The sequence below is a fragment of the Narcine bancroftii genome, chromosome 8, assembly GCF_036971445.1.
Source record: "Narcine bancroftii isolate sNarBan1 chromosome 8, sNarBan1.hap1, whole genome shotgun sequence".
Classification (NCBI taxonomy): domain Eukaryota; kingdom Metazoa; phylum Chordata; class Chondrichthyes; order Torpediniformes; family Narcinidae; genus Narcine; species Narcine bancroftii.
This window is the reverse complement of record NC_091476.1, coordinates 161,324,111-161,347,350: the sequence shown is the minus strand read 5'-3', so window position 1 is coordinate 161,347,350 and position 23,240 is coordinate 161,324,111. Positions and strand designations below refer to the sequence as shown.

At 41.8% G+C, this 23,240-nt stretch overlaps 1 protein-coding gene across 8 annotated transcripts in view; it reads right to left on the bottom strand.

Annotated features, from left to right (window-relative positions):
• The window catches only part of eloa (elongin A), an 88,514-nt gene extending 74,062 nt beyond the window's left edge, over window positions 1–14,452 (bottom strand). For 2 of the 8 annotated variants that reach the window (XM_069895710.1, XM_069895713.1), the window contains exon 1: window positions 14,359–14,452. In XM_069895710.1, the coding sequence (XP_069751811.1) occupies window positions 14,359–14,433 (75 nt within the window). In that variant the 5' untranslated portion in view covers window positions 14,434–14,452. Of the gene's footprint in view, window positions 1–1,612; window positions 2,453–13,608; window positions 13,671–14,358 lie in introns of those variants that run through there. The other 6 variants (XM_069895708.1, XM_069895709.1, XM_069895714.1 and 3 more) reach the window with 5 other exon arrangements.
• Window positions 14,453–23,240: the final 8,788 nt, after the last annotated feature.

The following is a 23,240-nucleotide window of genomic DNA, read 5'->3' as shown; positions in this document are numbered from 1 at the left end:
TACTTGCTTTGTCCACTTTTTAGTGAACTTTTTTAAATTTTAACTGTTTTTTTGATACTCTTCACAGAGAGCTTGATCAAAACACATCTAAGCCCTTTGCCTAGCCATGCCCCCCACAATAAAATAAATAACTTACCAAGAGCAAACAGGCAAATAAGACAAATATTAGATGCAAAAACTATCTTATAGCATTTCATAGTAGAGTTGTAATTAGTTCAAAAACTTTAGAGACTTACTGATAATTTATTGATTCAACAAACTCCTCGGACCAAAAAGCATTAGTTTGTTCCTGCTCAATGTACCAAAAACAGAGTTTTTGGCCTAGAATGTAAAATGCTTGATCATGCTGCCAAGTTTATGTAACAAATTATTTTCTGAGCAGATCCATCTAATCAAAAAAAGTGGCTGGGTGTGCAGCGTACAACAAATCTCTCTCTGAAAACCAACAAGAACTTTCCTGAGCAGTAACCATTTACCTTTCAAGCATCAAAGTCTGGTGAACTTTATAAATGTTAAATTCTGTGCACAGTATAAGAATTGCCTGCAACTAGTGAACTTGGAGGAATAAGAAGTGAGATTGGACTGTGAACCAAAGAACTTTTCTGAACTTACACACACATTACATACACGTGCGCTTAGAATTAGAAGGGGATTAAGTTAGGTTAGCTAAGTCAATAGTGATAAGTTAAAGTGTGATTCTGCTTTCATGTTGAAAGATAATTAAAAATAACTTTTGTTTAAGTAACCATTTGTTTTGATGAATATCTATTGCTGCTGGGTTTTGGGGTCCTCTGGGCTTGTAACTTTTTATGGGGATCGTCCTTTCAGATTGAAAATTTGAGTTTTTGTGATTTATTAGTTAACTGGTTTTTTTCCAAGTTAATTTAAAACTTGTATGTGGAAAAATAGCAGCAATGAATGTTGATTCATTTTTGTTACAACCATCACCTGCAGAGCAAGAGAAAAGAGGAACTGATGGTTATTTCTAAGGCATTAAAGCTTAGAAAGTTGAGCATTGGTTGAGGAAAATACAAATACAGAGAATTATAGTTTAATATTATTTGGTGAGGAAAAATTTGTTGAGAAAGACTTAGATAATTTTCCAGAGGATAGTTCTGTTGAGTTGCAAGTGGAATTGGAGAATTGAGGGTGGAAGAGGAAAGAGAGAAATGGAATTTTGTAGCAGAGACAATATGAGGCTGAAAAACAAAAAGAGGCTGAGAAACAGAGGATATATGAACTGAAAAATGGAGGATATATGAGTTAGAGGGAGCTGAAAGACACAGCGAGGAAATTGAAAGAAACAGACAGTTTCAATTAGAGAAGTTAAAAATTGAGATGGAGAGAAGTAAGATATTGAAGCTGTAACTCCTGGGGAGAGGGTTTTGGCTAGTAGAGAGGTAAATCTAGTTCCTCCTTTTGATGAGGGAGATACATATTTTCAGCTTTTTGAAAAGGTTGATGAAAGCTCAAGCTCAAGATGGCCAAAACAAAACTGGCTGCTTATGCTCCAAAGTGTACTCCGGCTGTGATAAGTCTAAATGAGCAAATTTTAAGCAATCCGCAGTAAACAGTTCTTCCCTGCCCCCCACATCTAACGTGAAAGTCCCACCTGACCGCCAGAGAACCTTGTACAGCCCTTCGTATGGGGACTACAGCGGGGCCCTCTGTGGTCCTCTCCGGACGAACACAAATTGCGCCACATCCAGATCTTTCGGTCAATGGGATACTCAGGTGCCGTGGTGCAATGGGGCCGGCGGGAGTTAGGTTGCATCGTCGTTTACGGAGGTCCACGAGCCGCTCACTTTTGTTGTGCGTTGTCTCGGCCTCCGGGCCAAAGAATTCGCCTGGCAGGGAATTCCATCGTAAACCATTTCTGCTGATGAGGCTTGCAGGTCCTCCTTGGGCACCATCCTAATCCCAAGGAAAATCCAGGCCAACTCATCCACCCAGTCGGGGCCAGAAAGTCTTGCTATCAGAGCAGACTTTAGGTGTCGGTGGAACCTCTCTACAAACCCGTTAGACTGTGGGTAGTAGACCATGGTGTGGTGTAATGTTACCCTTAAAAGCCTCGCCAGCTGCGACCATAGTGCGGATGTAAATTGGGTGCCTCTGTCGCTCGTGATGTGCGCCGGCACGCCAAAATGAGCGATCCACTAGCTGACGAGGGCTCCGCTGACGCCTCACGGACCGGGATGGCTTCCGGCCACCAGGTTGCTCTGTCCATTAAGGTAAACAGGTACCACGACTCCCTGGACACCGGCAAGGGGCCTACGACATCCACGTGGATATGCTGGAACCTCCACGTTGCCGAGTCAAAATGTTGAACAGGTGTCTGCGTGTGCCTGTGGACTTTAAACGTCTGGCACCTGATGCAGTTGCGGATTAGCACTGCCACCTCCTTCTTGAGGCCATGCCAGACAAATCGTTGCGCCACCATACGCACTGTAGTCTTTACTGAGGGGTGGGCGAGATCGTTGATAGAGCTGACGACCCTAGCCCTCCACTCCTGTGAGACTACTGGGCGCGGTGAGCCAGTGGAGGTGTCACAGAGCAGCGGGTGGGTGGAGTCAGGAAGCTGGATATCCTCAAGCTGGAGACCTGAGATGGCGGTCCAGAGAGCTTGAGTTTTGGCGTCGTGCTGATGGGCCTGCGCTAGTTGCGCGTAGTCGAGTTGAGCGGGAGAGCACATCTGCGACTACATTGTCCTTGCCCGCCCAGTACCAGATGTCTGTAGGGAATTCAGACACGTAGGACAGGTGGCGATGTTGCCTGGCTGACCATGGGTCCTTGGCCATAGCCAGTACTTGGGTGAGGGGCAGTAAAAATGGTGAAAGTTCTTCCCTCCAAGAAGTATCGGAAGTGGCGGATGACCAGGTACAGCGCCAGGAGCTCCCGGTCGAACACACTGTATTTAAGCTCCAGCGGCCGCAACTGCTTACTGAAAGAAACCAGCAGGCACCACTGCCCATCTAGCCACTGTTCCAGTACTCCTCCGACCATCGTGGCTGAAGCGTCAACCGAGAGTGCCGTGTGTGCTTCCGAGTGCAGGTGCACCAACAAAGTCGCCTCTGCAAGGGCCTGTTTCATTGCAACGAAGGCCTCGTCCGCCTCCTCTGACCAGGCCAGGGTCTCCTCTTTCATCGTGATCAGCACGAAAAGAGGGCACATGATGCTGGTGGCGTTGGGGATGAATCTATGGTAAAAATTTACCATTCCCACAAATTCCTGCAGGCCCTTGAGGGAGGAGGGTTTGGGAAAACGCTGTATGGTTTCCACTTTCTCTGGTGCCGGAGCTGCCCCAAATGTTGAGATGGTGTGCCCCAGGAACTGCAATGTCTGCTTCCCAAACTGGTATTTGGCCTTGTTGACTGTGAGGCCGAATTCTGCCAGCCGTGTGAACAGGGTACGGAGATAGGCTTTGTGCTCTTCATGGCTGGCTACCAGGATGTCATCTAGGTAGATAAAGACAAAGTCCAAATCCCTACCCACTGCGTCCATGAGGCGCTGGAATGTATGGGCCGCGTTTTTCAACCCAAACGGCATCCGGAGGAATACGAACAAGCCAAAAGGGGTGATAATGGCGGTTTTTCCAACATCATCGGGGTGGACCGGGATCTGGTGGTACCTGCGCTCCAGATCGACTTTTGAAAAGAACCGCGTGCCATGGAGGTTGGCCGTGAAATCCTGGATATGTGGCACCGGGTAACTATCTGGAGTCATGGCGTCTTCTAGCCGTCTGTAGTCTACGCAGGGCCTCCAACCCCCTGATGACTTCGGGACCATGTGCAGTGGTGCCACCCAAGCGCTGTCTGACCGCCGAACGATGCCCAACTCCTGGAGCCTGGAGAATTCCTCCTTTGCCTGTTTTAGCTTCTCCAGTGCAGCTGTCTAACTCTGGCATGCAGCAGGGGGGGGGGCTTTTGAGGAGATGTGACAGAAAACTCCATGGCGGGGAAGGCAACATCGAAGCGTGGCTCCAGGTTGGTAGGGAATTCACTGAAGATCTCAGTGAACTCATTTGTGACGGTAGCTACCGTGGCGATTTTGGGTCTGTCATTGTCCGCCGTGCCCAGGCACACCGAGCAAAAGGTGCGAGTGTTGAGCAGCCTCCTGTCCCTCACATCCACCAGCGGACCGTAAGCCCTTAGGAAGTCAGCACCTAACAGCGCAATGCCCACCGAGGCCAAGACGAACTCCTCCAAGTGAACTTTTCAGCCCCGATCTGTATCTGTGCCCTACGGGTGCCATAGGTCTTGATCGCGGAACCATTGGCAGCCCGCAGCGTTTGACTGGAGGTTCGAGTTTCCAGTGCTATGGGGGGGGGGGGGGCGGGGGACGACACTTATCAGTGATGTAAAGGAGGCTGTTCACGTGGCCAACCATCACAGTCATCAACGGCGGTTGGCCTGGCAATTTCCCTGGAAGTCGCAGGGCTGGCGGCCCTTGCGGGCTTTCACTTCCCAGTGCTGGTGATAAAAGCACCATGTTGACTGGGTTTCCTCCGGCTTGTGCTTGAGGGTATCCTGAGGACGGCAGGGCCCCGGCTTGGAGACGTGGCTGAGAGCTGCCTCATTCTCCTGTTTTGCACGCCAGAGGGCACCTCCCCAGACTGTGGCCTTGCAGGGGTCGGAAAAGTCCTCTTCAGACAGATGGAGCCGGATAGCTTCAGAAATCTGTTCAAGGAATATCTGACGGAAGAGGAAACACAGTTCATTATCCTCCGCCAGGGCCAGCATTTCGTCCATGAAGGCTGAGGGGCTGCGATCCCCCAACCCATCCAGGTGTAAGAGCCTAGAAGCACGCTGCTGGGGAGTGAGGCCAAACTTCTCCAGGAGTAGATTTTTTGAGGGCAATATACTTGCCCACTGCTGGTGGCCGGTGAATGATGTCGTCCACTCTCGCCGCTGTGTCCTGGTCCAGCGCACCCACGACGTGGTAAAATTTTGTGGCATCGGCTGAGATGTTGCAGAGGTGGAATTGTACCTCCGCCTGCCCGAACCATGTCCATGGGCGATGGGGCCAGAAAGGGGGGCGAGGGGGAAGTTTGAAGGCTACAGCGTTCACCTCGGCTGCGTCCATCGTTCACTGAGTACAGATAGACGTCTGGGCCCATCGGGGTCATCTCTGTGGCGATTGCAGGAGCTGAAGGAAATCACTGCTCCCACACCAATGGCCGTTAACAACTGTTTTCATTCAAATTCAACGCATCCCTTTAAGGGCAGCATGAGCTCAGTCACCTGGTGCATTGTGATGTCATAATCGCTGCCCAGGGTGTGCGCTGGGAGGATGTTGGAGCTGCCCCATCATGTGATGATACAAGTGGGGCCGTTTTGCCATGAGGATGTGCGCTGCCACAAAATAATGATTTTGTCAGACCATTTTCTTTAGCAGTGGATGCCAGTGAGGGAGCAGCAGGTGCAGTTTTATTACAAAAACATTAAAAAATTGACCATCCAGTTGCCTACTTTTAAAAAAAATTCAATGTTCATCAAAGGAACTATTCCACCATTGAGAAAGAGCTGTTGTCTATAATATTTGCTCTGCAGCATTTTGATGTACATCTCGGTACCTCTCATGAACCCATTGTGATATTTACTGACCACAATCCTCTGGTGTTTTTGAATAAAATGAAGAATAAAAACAGAAGATTGTTAAACTGGAGTTTAATATTACAAGAATATAATCTGCAAATTAATCATATCAGAGGTATAAATAATGTGATAGCAGATTGTTTGTCAAAATGTTAAAATTGATCGTGCATTGAAATATATACTCTCAACATCGGGTTACATTATTAAAACATGTTATAGCTCCTAGAACGCTTCCACCAGCGTTGTCTCCGCTCCATCCTCAACATTCATTGGAGCACTTTCATCCCTAACGTCGAAGTACTCGAGATGGCAGAGGTCGACAGCATCGAGTCCATGCTGCTGAAGATCCAGCTGTGCTGGATGGGTCACGTCTCCAGAATGGAGGACCATCGCCTTCCCAAGATCGTGTTATATGGCGAGCTCTCCACTGGCCACCGTGACAGAGGTGCATCAAAGAAAAGGTACAAGGACTGCCTAAAGAAATCTCTTGGTGGACCACTCACCCCTGTTATTGGCAATAGAGCTAGAAGACATCCCTCCAAGAATGTATAGATGGAGATTAAACCCCATGCTACTTAAAAGACAGGATTTTAGAGAATTTATTGAAAAACAATTAAAAATGTACTTTGAAGTAAATACGGAATCAGTGGAAGATAAGTTTATACTATGGGACGCAATGAAAGCATTCATAAGAGGGCAAATAATAAGTTATGCAACCAAGATGAAGAAGGACTATAATCAGGAAACAGAGCAGTTGGAAAGGGAAATAATAAACATAGAAAAAAAATTAGCAATAAAGGAAGATACAACCAAAAGAAGAGAATTGGCGGATAAAAAAATAAAATATGAAACATTACAAACATATAAGGTGGAGAAGAATATAATGAAGACAAAACAGAAATATTATGAACTAGGGGAAAAAACACACAAAATCCTAGCATGGCAGCTTAAGACAGAGCAAACTAAGAAAATGGTATTGGCAACAAGGAAAAAAGACAAACAAATTACATATAATCCAAAAGAAATTAAGGAAAACTTCAGAGAATTCTATGAACAATTATACCGAACCGAAAACGAAGGGAAAGAAGGGAAAATAGATGAATTTTTGACTAAAATTGAACTACCAAAACTACAAATAGAGGAACAAAATAAATTAACAGAACCATTTGGAACAGTAGAAATACAAGAGATAATAAAAAATTTACCAAATAATAAGACACCAGGAGAGGATGGACTCCCAATAGAATTCTACAAAACATTTAAAGACCTAATAATACCGCCCCTCCTGGATGTAATCAACCAGATTGATGAGACACAAAACTTACCAGATTCATGTAAAACAGCAATAATTACAGTGATACTAAAACAAGGGAAAGATCCACTCTCACCAGCGTCATATAGACCAATATCTTTGCTAAACACAGATTATAAGATAATAGCTAAACTATTAGCGAACAGATTAGCAGAACAGGTACCGAAAATGGTAAATTTAGACCAAACTGGATTTATCAAAAAAAGACGCACAACAGACAATATTTGTAAATTTATTAACTTAATTCATGCAGTAGAAGGAAATAAAGCACCGGCAGTAGCAGTTGCTTTAGACGCAGAGAAGGCCTTCGACAGAGTAGAATGGAATTACTTGTTCAAAGTATTGCAAAAATTCAGTTTACCGGAGAAGTATATTAATTGGATTAAAGCATTATATAAGGGACCGTTAGCGAAAGTGACAGTAAATGGACATGTATCAAAGCAATTTAACTTAAGCAGGTCAACGCGGCAGGGATGCCCACTATCACCATTATTGTTTGCGCTAGCTATAGAACCACTAGCAGAATCGATAAGAAGAGATAATAATATAAAAGGAATAAAAATAAAAGACAGGGAATATAAAATCAGTCTGTTTGCGGATGATGTGATAGTGTACTTAACAGAACCAGAACTATCAATAAAAGAACTATATAAGAAATTGAAGGAATATGGAGAAGTGTCGGGATACAAGATAAACGTAAATAAAAGTGAAGCAATGCCTATGAATAACGCGGATTTCTCAAAATTTAAGGAGGAATCCCCATTCAGATGGCAAACGCAGGCAATAAGATACCTAGGTGTGCAAATAAACAAAAATCTAGGCCAATTATATAAACTCAATTACAATCCACTAATGAAAAAATTACAGGACGATTTAGAGCATTGGAAAGAGCTACCACTAACACTGATAGGAAGGATAAACTGTATTAAAATGAACATTTTTCCAAGGATACTATACTTATTTCAGGCATTGCCAATACAACTGACAGAAAAATTCTTCAAAGAGTTAAAGAAAATAATAAGGAGATTTTTATGGAGAGGGGGGAAACCGAGGATAGCACTAGACAAATTAACAGAATGGTATAAACAAGGAGGCTTACAATTGCCAAACTTCAAAAATTATTATAGAGCCGCACAATTAAGGTACCTATCAGATTTTTATCAAACAAGGGAAAAACCAGACTGGACGAGACTAGAATTAGATAAAATAGGGGAAAAGATACCTGAACACATATTATATAAATGGGACGAAAAATTGGTACAACATAGAACTTCTCCAGTATTACACCATCTCCTCAATATATGGAAGAAGATTCATGTAGAAAGAAATAAAATAAATTACCAAATACCAAAACTAATATTGACGCAAAATAAGCTACTCCCTTTTACAATAGACAACCTTGCCTTTATAAAATGGGAAAAAAAAGGGATTAAAAGAATAGAAAATTGTTTTTCAGGAAGTAGATTCTTATCCTTTGAACAAATGAGAGATAAGTACAATATAACGGGAGATACAGCGCTGGCATATTACCAACTGAGATCCTACTTGAAAGATAAATTAGGAAGCAACTTGAGTTTACCAGAGGGAAGTAACCTTGAATATGTGATTACAGATACAATGTTAATCAAAAGATTTATAAAAAATATGTATATTAAACTGCAAGAAAAGGAAAATGAGGAAACAAATGGTAAAACTAAACAAAAATGGGAACAAGATTTAAATATAAAGATAAAAAAGGAAACATGGGAGAAGTTATGCTCTGGAACGATGAGAAATACAATAAATACGAGGCTGCGTATGATACAATATAATTGGTTACACAGACTATACATTACACCGCAAAAGTTAAATAAATGGGACCCAACAGTATCTGATAGATGTTTTCGATGTAAAAAAGAAAGGGGAACAACAATTCATGCAATCTGGACATGTGAGAGAGTAGAAAAATTTTGGGATGATCTCAATCAGATATTAAATAAAATAACAGAAAACAATATACCAAAGAATCCAGAGATCTTTCTCCTAAGTAACATAAAAAATAAAGAATTTGGAATTGACTTGGAAGATGCACAAAAAAGATTTGTTAAGATAGCCCTAGCCGTAGCAAAAAAATGTATTATGTCAACCTGGAAATTGGAAGATAATTTGAAAATACAACAATGGTATATAGAAATGAATAAATGTATTCCATTAGAAAAAATAACATATAGTTTAAGAAATAATATTGAAATATTCGAACAAGTATGGGAGCCTTACATTAAATACAATAGCGAAAACCTACCGGGAACAAACATTACCTAAGTTGATGGAAGGAGAAGAGAAGAAAAAAATGGACTCAGTAGAATTTCTGGTGTATTTTTGTTGAATGACAACATTGTCTAACTGAATTAATGCAACCTAGATTGTATAACTAAAATGGATGAGAGGGGGGGGGATGGGGGGGTGGCTTGGGAGGAGGGAGGGGGGAGGGAGAAAAAGTCACTGTAAATGTGTGGAAAAGAAAAAGTGTATATCATGGCTATTGTGATTTATGGTGTGAAAAATAAAAAATTAAAAAAAAAAAAAAAAAAAAAGAAATCTCTTGGTGCCTGCCACATTGACCACCGCCAGTGGGCTGATATCGCCTCAAACCGTGCATCTTGGCGCCTCACAGTTTGGCGGGCAGCAACCTCCTTTGAAGAAGACCGCAGAGCCCACCTCACTGACAAAAGGCAAAGGAGGAAAAACCCAACACCCAACCCCAACCTACCAATTTTCCCCTGCAACCGCTGCAACCGTGTCTGCCTGTCCCGCATCGGACTTGTCAGCCACAAACGAGCTTGCAGCTGACGTGGACATTTACCCCCTCCATAAATCTTTGTCCGCGAAGCCAAGCCAAAGATATTGTGTATTATTATCTCTTTAATGATTTTAAAAACAGTTAAGTTATAACTGAATTTTAACTCCAGAGTTAAAATTCCTTTTAAGGGGGAAAGTATGACAGAATATAAATATGTTTCTGGGAGATAAATTGGGGCAGGTTTTAGTGTAGGTCACATACAAACACTTTAAAACGGATCTTATTTAAAATACTGGAGTGTGGTAGAACAGAGGGATCTGAGAATACAGATACACGATTCCCCGAAAGTGGCGTTACAAGTAGATAGGGATGTAAAGAGAGATTTTGGCATATTGGCCTTGAGGCCTTCGTAAATCAAAGTTCTGTATATTGGAGTTGGGATGTTATGATAAAATTGTACAAGATATAAATGAGGCCTAATTTGGAGTATTGTGTGTAATTTTGGTCACCTAACTACAGGAAAGGTATCAATAAGATGGGGAGAGTGCAGAAAAGATTTACTAGAATGTTGCCCAGACTTCAGGAACTGGGTTAGAGGGAAAGGTTAGACAGGTTAGGACTTTATTCCCTAGACTGTATATGAGGGGAGATTTGATGGAGGTATATAAAATCATGAGGGAAAATTATTATACTTTTGTGGCTTCTTCCACTGAGGGTAGGTGAGATAAAAACTAAAGGATTTGGGTTAAAGGTGAAAGGGGAAAGGTTTAGATCAGGGGTGGGCAACCTACTGCCCATGGGCCGCAAATTTATCCAGCCTGTTGTGCAGCTCCCCCTTCCCTCCCCACCCTGCCACCACTGTGCGCTGCTCCCTTGGCCCGTTCTCTGTGCATTGTAGATTCCCCCACTCTCTGTTGAGGATACCCCATCACCCTCTGCGCTGGAGACACCCCCACCCTCTGCGCGAGACTCCCCTCCCGTGTCATTCTCCCCCCTCTCCAATGACCTCATCCTGCTGTGTCTTCTCTGCTTGAGGCCCATGTCTGTGTGAATCCACCTATCTCTGCAACACCACCTCTTTCATCTTATCTCAGTGTGCAATCCTCTCCCACTTCCTGCTTCTGTATGTGAGAGTGTGTTGTGTGAGAGAGAGAGAATCTGTGTGACTCCTTGTCTCTCTGCAATGATCTGCCTCCCTGGGTTGGACTCCCTCTCTCTGTTTGTGAATCCCTCTCCCTGTCTGTGCCCCCCCCCCCTATCTGTGAATAATTCCCTCTCTCTGTCACTTCCTTGCTCTGTGTGACAGCCTCACCCCTCTCACACTGCTGTCTGTTTTGGGGTTAGTTATTTTGTTTTCAATGTGACTCATTTTTCTCCTTTTTTGATTTTTATGGTTTTTTTTTTTAAATTGTGTCACTTCAATGCCTAACATGATTTTTGGTGCATTTCCAAATCTGAAGATGCCTTCCCTGACCTAAAATGCATCATCATATTCATTCCATTTATTTATTTTGTCTGTTTATTTATTTAATTATGGTAGAATCAGTGTGGCCCACCATTCAACCACTAACATACTGATGCCCCTGGTTTAGGCAGAACATTAGGGGGAACCTCTTCACACAGAGAGGTGGGAGTGTGGAACAAGCTGCCTGCTGAAGTGATGAATTTGGGCTCAATTTTAATTTTTAAGATGAATTTGGGTAGGTACATGGATTGGAGGGCTACGGTCAGGGTGCAGGTCAGTAAGACCAGGAAGAATAATACTTCGGCACAGACTAGGGGGCCTGTTTCTGTGCTGTACTAATCAACGCTCTTTGGTTACAACAATCTCTTATTTTCTTGTACAAGGTGGTCTTCATAAGCTGAGAATTTAGAAGTAAGTAATTACCTCCTGACATTCCATCCCCTGCAAGACATGCCAGGTATATGATGGAATTCTACTTATCCAAATCAGTGCAGCTCCAACAATACTCAGAAAAGTAAACAGCCAATTTAATCAACAAACTATGCGCACCAACATAAACATTCCTTCCCTCCACCACCTGTGCACAGTGATTGCTTGATATGCCTGGAAGGTGCATTCCTGCAACTCATCACAACTTCACCAACATCCATTCCATGTACAAGATCGCTATGAAATGAAGACCCATGGTAACACAACAGCAGCTATCTTCCCTTCAAGGTGCATACCATCTTGCCATTCCAACCGAAACTCTGGATCCAGTTCCTGGAACTAAGACTTGGGAATATATACGGCATGGGAACTGATACTCATACTCTCCTAAAGGCAATAGGGATGGGCAATAAAACTGGCCAGCAACCCTGGAAAGAATTTAAAAAGTCTCCAAGTCTTCAGTGTGTATGTCACAGAAAAAAACAACTGTTGAAGAATCCCCCATGAATTAATATTCCCACCTGGACAACTGTTGAGAATTTAAATTTAGAAAAGTATATAATAATAAAGAAACAAACAATGATGAATCCCACAACTGGGTACTTTTTCTTATTGTGATCAACCAGTCAAAATATTTTTGCATTATATGAAATTTATAAATAGTTATTTTCCTTCCTCTAGCTTAGTATCTCATTTTTTATTGTTATCCAACTAGAAACACTGAAATAATCCCTCAGTTTTTCATTATTTTTTGGATTTGAGATATTAAGGACACAGGTGGTAAAGAAGCAGAAACAGAAAAAGGCCCACAATGCTCTGATAGTTCAGTGGTTAGAGTACTAGTCTTGTAAACCAGGGGGGTCACAAGCTTGATCCTTCCTGGGGCCTCATTTCTATGAGAGGCACTGGACAATGTGGTGACTCTCTGTCTTCCTTAAGGTAGACAAAGTTAAAGAATTTCATGTATGTTTCATTCAAAATGTAGTATTACATGACAATAATGGAACCTTTACCTTAAACATTGGCACTTAACAACCATTCCATTTTCCCCATCCACCCTCCACGGTTTGACTTACAAACTCCAATAAGCAGTAAATAAATCGATTAATAATACATTTGCAGGCTTTAATGAAGGAATAATGTGTCTTGAACTATTCTAGAAAATGTTAATGCTGCTTCTCTCTCAATTGCTACCTGACTTTTGAGTATTTCTTTTTACATTTCTAACATTGGCAGGATTTTGCTTCTGAACTCAAATCTTCTGACTCAGGAAGCCAAAATATCACATAATCTAAGATAACTTCAATGAATGTTTTTCACAAGAAATCTTAACATCAGCAAACTAAGCTTCTTAATGTTGGGAAATCAAATGTACAAGTATCCAGTATAGGCACAATAGCATTGTGGCGTACTAATAGATTCTTAAATCTGGAAAACACGTCCAATCATGTGAAATTATGTCAGTTTCTATCAGATATCACTTTTAAGCAACATCAGTAAAAGCAAATATTAGTTTAAAAATGTTATGTTATTGTAAATATGCAAATAATTAATTTAATGTACCTGAAGAAAGAAAACTTGGTGTTTTTATTTTGCTTTACTTACACATGCTATTGTAATTCCAAAGAAACAAAGTTGATTAGATACATAGTTGATGTAGGTAAGCAAACCAATTAGTTATTTGAAAGCAGCACAAAAGCAGACACCCAAACCATGACTCCTGGAGGAACTAATCAATCAGAACATTAGTCACATCCTTTCTGCACAATTTGTAGCTGAAAACTGAAAATAAATAATGGTATGATACACTGCAAATCTTAAGTAGATACGTAAATCCAAGATTGTCAGCTGTTCAATTAGATAGCACAGAGAAGGACAAAGCCCTATTTTGCAACACTTACAGTATGCATCACAACACAGTTGATAAGTCAGCTTTTTCATTTACAATGACAAAAATATCAAGGAATTTTAAAAGGTTGTGATTTTTAAGCACGAGTTTCATTTTCTCTCACTTCTCACATAAGTCTACCTTCAACGCAGGACATCAAGCAACAGTATTCGTCAAACCCTGACAAAAGTCTGCCTCTTTTTCTGTAATTAAGAATTGGAGGAATTTACAATATTAATAATTTCTGTTCATGTTTATTATTTGTCTTATGCATTTACTGACTCGTTTAATTTAATTCGTTCTTCTTTACAAGTACCTGCTCAGCTGCAGCAAGCAAGAATTTCAGGGCCAGATGCACATTGTATTTGATCATATCATTACCATTTAACACAAGCTGAATCAGCGTAACTTTAAAAATCAAAGTACTACCTTTTTTTTTTGCAGGCACTAATTTGGGTTAGAAAAGCACCACTGCATAATGAGTCAGAACATATTTACACAAATTAATGTCAGCAATGGGCCAGACAGCTCGTTCAAAGCAAGGCAATGCAAATCTACTATTTTAACAAGATCAAACAGTGAAATGCAAAGAATACAATGGTCATCACTTTCCTGCACCACAGAATGGAGATTCTTTCACATTCGTATCATGCGTGTTTTATAAACGGAGTTTGGTGAACAGCCCAGCGCACCGTCGCTGGCTTCTGACCTGCTGCTTTCCAATAGTTTGGTTTATGATTAATTAATAGATTGAAAGGCTGGTTTTACAAGCGACAGTCAAACGCTGTGTTCGTGGCACGTTAATGTCGGTGGGGTCTCTCCCTCCCCAAACCTCAGCCCACTGCAGAGCCCCGAGCTGACGCGGACCCCCGGCCGCAGGCCATCCTTTACCTTCTTGGGTTCCTGAGTCGCTGACAGGCGAGCCTGCAGCTTTAAAACCTGCTCCTGCACCCCGTCAGCAGCCATGATCCGCCGTTTCTGACCCGACCGCCACCCGGAAGCAGTTGCGCGCGTTCGACCTGGAAGTGGATGTGCGCCGGGCGGACCGCGCGGGAGAGCCCGTTCTGCCGGGACGCGGCTTCTGGGAGGAACCCGCTCGTGATGCTTCCGGAGAGCGGAAAAGCATCGTGTGGCGCCACGAGGATGGAGAGGCAATGAGGCTAAAGGCTGGTTGTATGAACACTTTCTGTACAATCCCTTCCCTGAAATTGACCCCCTGACTGGACAAGTCCCCCCCCCCCCCCCCCCAAAAGGTTTGCTTCCTGTGGGAGAAAAAAATGGGCGATCATTTCAAGCTGAACACAAAGTTCATTTCAGATCTGTTTGTATCGTTAAATTAACTTTTATTGGATTCGGCATGTTTAATGATGCAGATTGACCTAAAATGTTTCGCCGCTGACTTTCCTTTGTACTCAGCATCTGATGCCTCTCATGCCAGTGCCTGTTAATAGTCGGCCAGGCACTGATAGGACTCCAGTTGCCCCGATACCGTGTTTCCAGGGTCGCAGTGTCCTGGTGGAACCTTTCACCATGTTCGTCACTGACAGCACCAGGATCAGCAGGGAAGAAGTCAGAGTGTGAATGCAGTCACTTCATGGTTTTGAAGTAGACAAGATAGGGCAGGAAGGAAAACACACCAAAAAATTTTTTTTAAACCGTAAACGATAGGAAAATTTTAAGGTGATTTCAAGATCTGCAGCCCAAAAATCCATAAAATACACCCAAAAGTTTTCAGGAAGCAAAATATTTGTGGTTCGGTGTAATTAGAATCACATTTTATCATTAAAAACTAAGGTAATAATAGTATGTGGTACTTATTTCAAAAAGAGCAAGTTAAGGATGCAACACCGATTTATGAGACAGAAAATTATTTGGTATTCATTGTATTATATCTGTATAATTTGAATGCAATCTATTTAAACAAGAAAGCCTGATAAAACAGTTAATGACAAAAATACTCATCAAGAGTTTAATAAGGCAGTGGGGAGAGTGCTTTCAAGAGAAAAAAAATCTGCTGCAGAATGGGCATTTTTTAACATTGTAATGGATATGTGTTAATATTTAGGTTAAAGTTAAGCTTTATTTCTTATAAATATGCCTTTAGGTAATGTAGCGGGTTTGGAACAACACATTTGGAAGTGAGTTCATCTTTTGAAGTTGTGACATCTGCAAACCAGAATTATGGGTTCCAAGAAACTGGAGCTGTCAACTGTTAAAGATTCCAGTCACATGGTTTCCAGAAATTTAGACTGATTTCATTGATGATGTAATGTCTTGTGATTTTGAGAAATATATTTGCAGTCAACACCCTGTGGAACACACAGGAGTTGGACCCTTGTAAAAGACAGCGTTGAATTGCAGTAACCAGAATTGATGCTGTTATGTGTTACTCCTTATAAAAGGGGAATACAGAAATAAGTGGATTTTGAAAGGGAGACCACTTTCTGACTGCCTTTCTTGAAAATAGAGTGCAGCCTCATCGTGGAAGGAGACTATGTGACTCTTAAGATAGAGGAAGTTGAAGAGGGATCTGGTCCAACTGGGAGAATGGGCCAGTAAATGGATGATGGCGATTAATGCTGAAAAGTATGACGTATTGCATTTTGGAAGAGCAAATTAAGGAAAGACATAGTCTGTAAATGGTAGGGGGACTGAGGACTGCAGAGGATCAAAGAGACCTCTGGATACAGGTACATTGTTCCCTGGAGGTGGCGCCGGATGTGGACAGGTTATAAAGAAAGCTTTTGGCATCTTAGCCTTTATATATCAACGTATTGAGTATAGGAGTTGGGATGTAATACTGAAATTATTTAAGACATTGGTGAGGCCAAATTTGGAGTATTGTGTGCAGTTCTGGTCATCTCGCTACAGGAATGATATCAATAAGATTGAAAGAGTGCAGAGAAGATTTACTAAGATGTTGCTGATTCTTTAGGAGTTGAGTTACAAGGAAAGATTAAACAGGTTAGGAACGAAGAAGAATAAGGGTTTGATAGAGGTTTACAAAATTATGAGGGGTATAGACAGAATAAATGCAAATAGGCTCTTTTCACTTGGATTAGGAGAGATAAATACAAGAGGACGTGGCTTTAGGGTGAAAGGGGAAAGATGGTGGGAGTATGGAATGAACTGCCATCTGATGTGGTGGGTGCAGACTTGATCTTGATTCTTAATAAATACATGGATGGGAGCGATCTGGAGGGTTATGGAATGTGAGCAGGTTATTGGGACTATCTGAACTATGGTTGGCACAGACTAGAAGGACTGAATGGTCTGTTTTCTGTGCTGTAATGTTCTATGGTTCTAAGATTAAGAAGAAATCTCTTCCTGAAAAATGGCTTAACAAGATTTGTGAGTTTGGAAGAACTTGAATGTTAACAAATAGTTCGTTATTGCTTTTAACCAACAATTTAAATAAATTCTGTGCTTCACTCTTGCTTTATAATTACTTTTGAATCACAATTTAAAAAGGATCCTCAAAGTTCAACAATATGTTTCAAACTGGACTTTTTCAGAATCAAGTTTAAGCAGTAATGGGTTTGGACTCTAACACACACACACACACACACACACACACACACACTTACGTCTGTGCATAGTGGGGTTTGAGATAGGTTTAAGTTTAGAGATAAATAAGAAATATTATGTTATTAATAGTTTAATAAAAAACTATTGTTTTGGATTTACCATTGTCTGGTGAATCTTCCATTGTTGTACTTTTGTTAGTGTTAATAAGATTTTATTAGTTCATAACAACATACTCTCCCTCTCCATAAACATATTTTATGCCCCTCTCTGCTATTGAAGCTATTGATTTCTGAATAGATCCAAAATAAACAACTTTTTTCCATATGCAAGACAAGGCAGGGAGAAAAATTGCTACACAGTATAAAGTTTGGATTCTTTTATTGTCATGTGCATAATGTACAAAATCTGTTTACTTTGGTTTACCCATAAAAGAGTCATCACAAATCTGACATCTCCTCCAAGAGAAAGAGAAACAAAAGAGTCTCTTCATTTTCATCCAGTGTCTATGGATCACACCATCTCCTTTGATTGCTACTACTATCTCCATCCCTCCCATATCCTCCATAGTCACATGGCCTGTCAGGTGTGAACCTGAGCTCCAGCATTCAATTCACACACCTTAGCCCGATTCTGAACCACAGCTGTTAACATCCGAGGCCTTTTGGGAGCCCAGCCTGCCAACAGCACCCTCATGAATCCCGTACATTTAATCTTGTATATTGGAACCAATCCAGTTCTAAATATAAAGTCCTCACCTCAAGTCAAGTCACCTTGCATTGCACAGTAAAGGCAAGAGAACATTTGTCCAGGACCAGGGAGAAGATTTACATAAATAGAAGTTAAAGTATTAAGACATACACAATAAAAGTCCACGGTAGATCGTCCACATATGTTCTGGGAATTCAGGAGCCTGATGTCTTGGGGGGTGGGGAACAAACTTGGCCAATCTGGAGATAAGAGCCCGTGTGCTACAGTACCTCCTACAATTGGCAGAAGGGAGAAGAGTTTGCATGAGGGGTGTGTGAAGATCTTCACAATGTTTATTGCTTTCCATATGCATCGTGTGTTGCAGATGTCTGACATGGTAGGAAGAGAGCCCCCATTGATCTCCACAGACTTCAATATCCTCTTCAGGGACTAACAGTCTGAGGTGGTACAGCTTCCAAACCAGCCAGTGATCTAATTGCTCAGAATGCTCTCAATACATCCTCTAGAATCTAGTGAGGATGGAGGGTGGGAGATGAACTTTCCTCAACCTTTGCAGGAAGTAGAGGCACTGCTGGGCTTTCTTGGCTGTGGAGCTGTTGTTAAGGGATCAGGTTAAATTCTCCGCAAGTGCACACCCAAGAACTTGATACTCTTGGTGATCTCAATGGTCAGCGGAGAGTGATCCCCTCTGGGCCCTCCTGAAATCGACAACCATTTCTTTTGTTTTATTCATGTTCAGATACAGGTTGGTGGCTCTGCACCAGTCCATTAGCAACTGCACCTCATCTCTGTACACTGACTCGTCGTTCTTGCTAATAAGGCCCACCACGGTCGTGTCGTTAGTGAACTCGATGATGTGGTTCAAGCTGTGTTTTGCTGCAGTTGTAAGTCAGCAGAGTGAACAGCAGGGGGCTAAGCCCGCAGCCCTGCGGGGGCCCCATGTTTAGTGTGATGGTCTTGGAAGTGCTGTTACTGATTCGGACTGCTTGAGGTCTCCCCATAAGGAAGTCAAGAATCCAATTACAGAAGGAGGTGTATAGACCCAGCAGACTCAACTTCCCTATCAGGTACTGACGTATGATCGTGTTGAATGTCGAACTGAAGTTAATAAACAGCATTTAAACATTGTGTCCTTATTCTCCAGGTGGGTGAGGGCTAGATGGAGGGCAGTGGCAATGGCATCATCCATAAAGCGGTTGGATCTATATGCAAACTGCAGGGGGTCTAATGACAGGGGCACGTTGGAGATTCAAACTAGAGGGCACGGTTTAAGATTGAAGGGGGAAAATTATAAGGGGAACATGAGGGGAAATTCCTTTACACAAAGGGTGGGGGGATGTGGAATGAGCTTCTGGAAGACGTGGTTGAGGCGGGATCATTGGTTACATTTAAGGAAAGTCTGGATCGTTACATGGAGAGGAGAGGACTGGAGGGGTATGGACCGGGTGCTGGTCAGTGGGACTAGGAGGGTGGGGATTTGTTATGGCATGGACTAGTAGGGCCGAACTGGCCTGTTCTGTGCTGTAAGTGGTTATAAAATGTTTATATTTTTACCTCTGGCAAGTTAATTGGCCAAATACTAAATTTGTTTTTTTTTTAATGATTTTGTAACTAAAACAAAATCAATTGTTGATAACATTAAATTTGTCCATTGCAAATCTATAGATTTCAAAATGAACTGTGTCTTGATGTTTTCCCTCTGAGAATCTGTTAGGAAGTTATTTGAGAAGGGTGCAGTTAATATAATTACAAGTTGATGTGAATTCATGACACAAATTTTAAAGCATTTCATTAAGTGGAAGGTTAATGTGAGAAAATAAATCATTACATAAAATTACTTTGTATGATCTGGGTTTTGCTTTATTACTTATCCCAGTTTTCTTGAACTGCTGTAGTCCTTTTTTTAAAAAAAACCACTCCCACAATGGGTAACAGGTTCCAGGATTTTGTATGCAGCAACAAAGTGGGGATCACAATATAATTTCAAGTCAAGATTGTGTGCGACCTCGAAGGAAACAAAAGTGCTTGTGTTGCCATGAGCCCACAGCCCATGCCCTGAGTAAAAGAGGTTGTCCACTTGGGAGGTGTAATTGAAGTAACATACACAAGTGAGTAAGTACAGTGCACTTTGTCAATGATATGCACACTGGTGTAGGAGAGAATGAATGATGGTGGTGATGGATGCCAATCATATGGGCCGCTTTGGTCTGAATGGTGTCAAGCTTCTTGAGTGCTGTTGGAGTGTTCCATTTCACTTTTAATAATGATACAAAGATGGTTGAAAATCAATGAACTGCCTATCTCTGGCCTCCTCGTAGTTCTTTCCTTTTTCAAATTTTTAAAATAATAATATTATTTTTTCTTTTTCTTTCTTTGGCTTGGCTTCGCGGACGAAGATTTATGGAGGGGGTAAATGTCCACGTCAGCTGCAGGCTATAGTTTAGCAGCAACTACACTGCTCCTGCAATAACACACGCAACCAGATGGGTTGAGCTCAGTGAGCAGACTAGGTTATTGCAGGCTGAGAACTGTGCTGGAGGGCGCTGACATCATCCGGGCATCACGTGGTCCCCAAGCGCGGGTTTCTGAGCCCCGAGCTGGAAGGAAGGAAAAGCCCCCCGACGGTGCCATTTTGGCTGGCTGCCTCGCCGCGTGGCTTACAAGCGGAGCCGGTTCACCTGCCTTGTGGTGAGCTGCCACAATAGGTAAACAATACATGAATAGTATAGGAGTACATAATCAAAAAGGGGGGGGGGAAATCACTATATGACATCATATAACATTGTATTATACCAGACTTAATGAATATGTTCTTATCTCCTCAAACTGAAAATCTCAAAAAAAAAAATTTATTATATAAAAGCCCACCTTTCAAAATATATGGAGGTTGTAGGTTAATTGAGCAGCACAAGGCTTGTGAGCCGAAAGGGCCTGTTTGTCTGAATTTAAATTTAAAATTGTAAAGGAATTTCTGCAAACATTTAATTCAGTATAATCCCACGAGTTAAAATAAATCTAAGATGATAAGTAATTAAGACAAATTAGTGATGATCTTATTTGTTCAATAATGTAAATAATAAACAGATGATCTTGGTAATAATGACCACCTTGTAAACATGAATTTGCTTGTCCCAAGGACTCAACAGAAAATTTGGTATGCCTTCCCTTTTTGATTCAAGCAGAAGGGATAAAACACATGCTACAGAACTGGAGCACGCTTCTGTGGCTAAAATGAATTTGCAACAATTCATCACAGCACAAATTAACTAATTGATATGTAGATTCACAGAAATTAATCTGTTCAATATTACCTCCTGATTTGATACATTATTCTACTTTACAAATTAATAAATTAAGTGAAAAAGTAAAAATGGTTTCTGTTCTCTTTTAAGCGTTTTTATTTTCAGCTGTCTACTCACATCCAGAAAGACAATAAAAGTCATTCAACAAAGTGAGGAGGCCCCTGAGTGTATCCCCTGAGAGTTCTTGATCTTTAACCAGTATTCAATTTGAATACTGATAGAAAAGATGATTCCCCTCTTATGTGCAAGCAAGAATCTTGAGTGACACAGCTGTCGAGGGAGGGAGGGAAAAGTTCAAGAAGGCAATAGTTTGATGAGATTTATTAGTTAGAGGAACAGAGAGGTGTTCACTGAACCAAAGTACCAAAAAGAGTAATTACACTAAAGGAAGTATATATAAACTTTCTAAACTGTTCAAAGAAAGCTGCAAGCAAATTTCTGACAAAAAGAGTTAACTGCTTAAAAGAACAAAGGAAAGATTTCATGTGCCTAGCAAAAGTTGCACAGAAACAGGTAAATAAGTCCACCTTAACCATGCTGTCCATGATGCTTATCTACTTTAATTCCATCTGCTTGTATTAGATCCATATCAACCTTGGCCTTTCCGATCTAAGTTCTCGTCCAAACGCCTTTTAAATGTCATATTTGTATCTGCCTCATCCAGCTAAACACCAAAGCCTGTATGGAAAACTAACCCCAAAACAGATCACAGTTGAGAGGAGGAATGCCACACAAAGAGAGGGGGGCTCTCGCGCAGAGAGAGGAGCATGTCACAGAGAGGATGAGTCACAGAGAGATGACAGAGAGAGAGGGATTTATGCACAGATAGGAGGAGAAGGCAGGGTGTTATAGTCTTTTGCCGGGGGGGGGGGGGGGGGAGAGTCCAGCACAGAGAGCAGGGGACCATGGACTGAGTGGGGGGGCTGCGCACTGAGAACAGAGGAGCCATGCACTGAGAGCAGGTGAGCCACACATTGGGGGGGGAGCCATGCACCAGACCTGATAAATTTGGATCATGGCCCACATCTGGCCCATGGGCCATAGGTTGCCCACCCCTGTCCTCGACTCTTTCACCATGGGGAAAAAAACTTTTAACATCTACTCTGTCAATATCTTTCAACATTCCAACTACAGGCCAAGAGCTGTCCAATGCTCCTCTTATAACCCTTTCATCCCCAAATTACCCTTGTGAATCTCCTCTGAACCCTCTCCAACATCAGCACATAAATGAGGGTCCCAAAGTAAGGTTTCCCCCACATCACATCCCTGCTTATATTCTATTCCTCTCAAAATGAATGCCAGCATTGTATTTGCCTTCTTCACCAAGGCTATCCTGCCCTTTCTCCTCATCTGTCTAAGTCCTCCCTGTTTCCTCAACACGACCTGCTTCAACCTCTGGTCCCTTGATCTAGAACCATTACTGTGCAAAAAAAGAAAGCTAAACCTCACATAATACAAGGTCATCCTTCAGCGTTTCCCTGTGAGAATAAACATGAAGTACGAGTTAAATCCCACCATGGCAGCTGAGAATTTAAAGTAAATTAAGGATCCATCTGTCATCCTGACCCAATCTGGTCTGTTTTGTAATTCCGACCCATCAAAGCGATTGTCTTCTGAATTGGCCAACAAAACTCCAGCATTATTTAAACATCACTTTTTTGCACTAAATGCAACTGTGAATATTTATTTATCTATTCTTTTATATTTGTTATCTCATTTCTTTTGTCTCATACACATTATGTGAATTAAATTTAATATTATTGTTGGTGTATCTTATGGTAGGGCCACAGCAAGTAAGAATGTCAGTACATTGTACTGATTTTAATTTTTAAAATTGAATTTAGACATACAGCAGGGTAACAGGCCCACGTGTCCGTGCCACCCCATTAACCTATACCCCCGGTAAATTGCGAACAGTGGGAGGAAACGGGAGCCCCCAGACACGGGGAGAACATGCCAACTCCTTACAGACAGCGTGGAATTCAAAATCCCAGTCCGGTCCCGATCGCTGGCGCTGCAAAGGCTCGACATTAACTGCCTCGCTATATGAAAATAAACTCTCATTATGTTGACTCGTAGAAGAAACAATTCGGAAGGAAACTGTATGATTTTTTTTGTATGCATTTAAGAATTTGTTATCAAATAAAAGGATAAAATGAAGATTCCCACTTCATAGGAGAGAGAATGGGACAGAGAGGGGCTGCTGGTCAGATTAGATGAAGAGAGGTGGGTGGC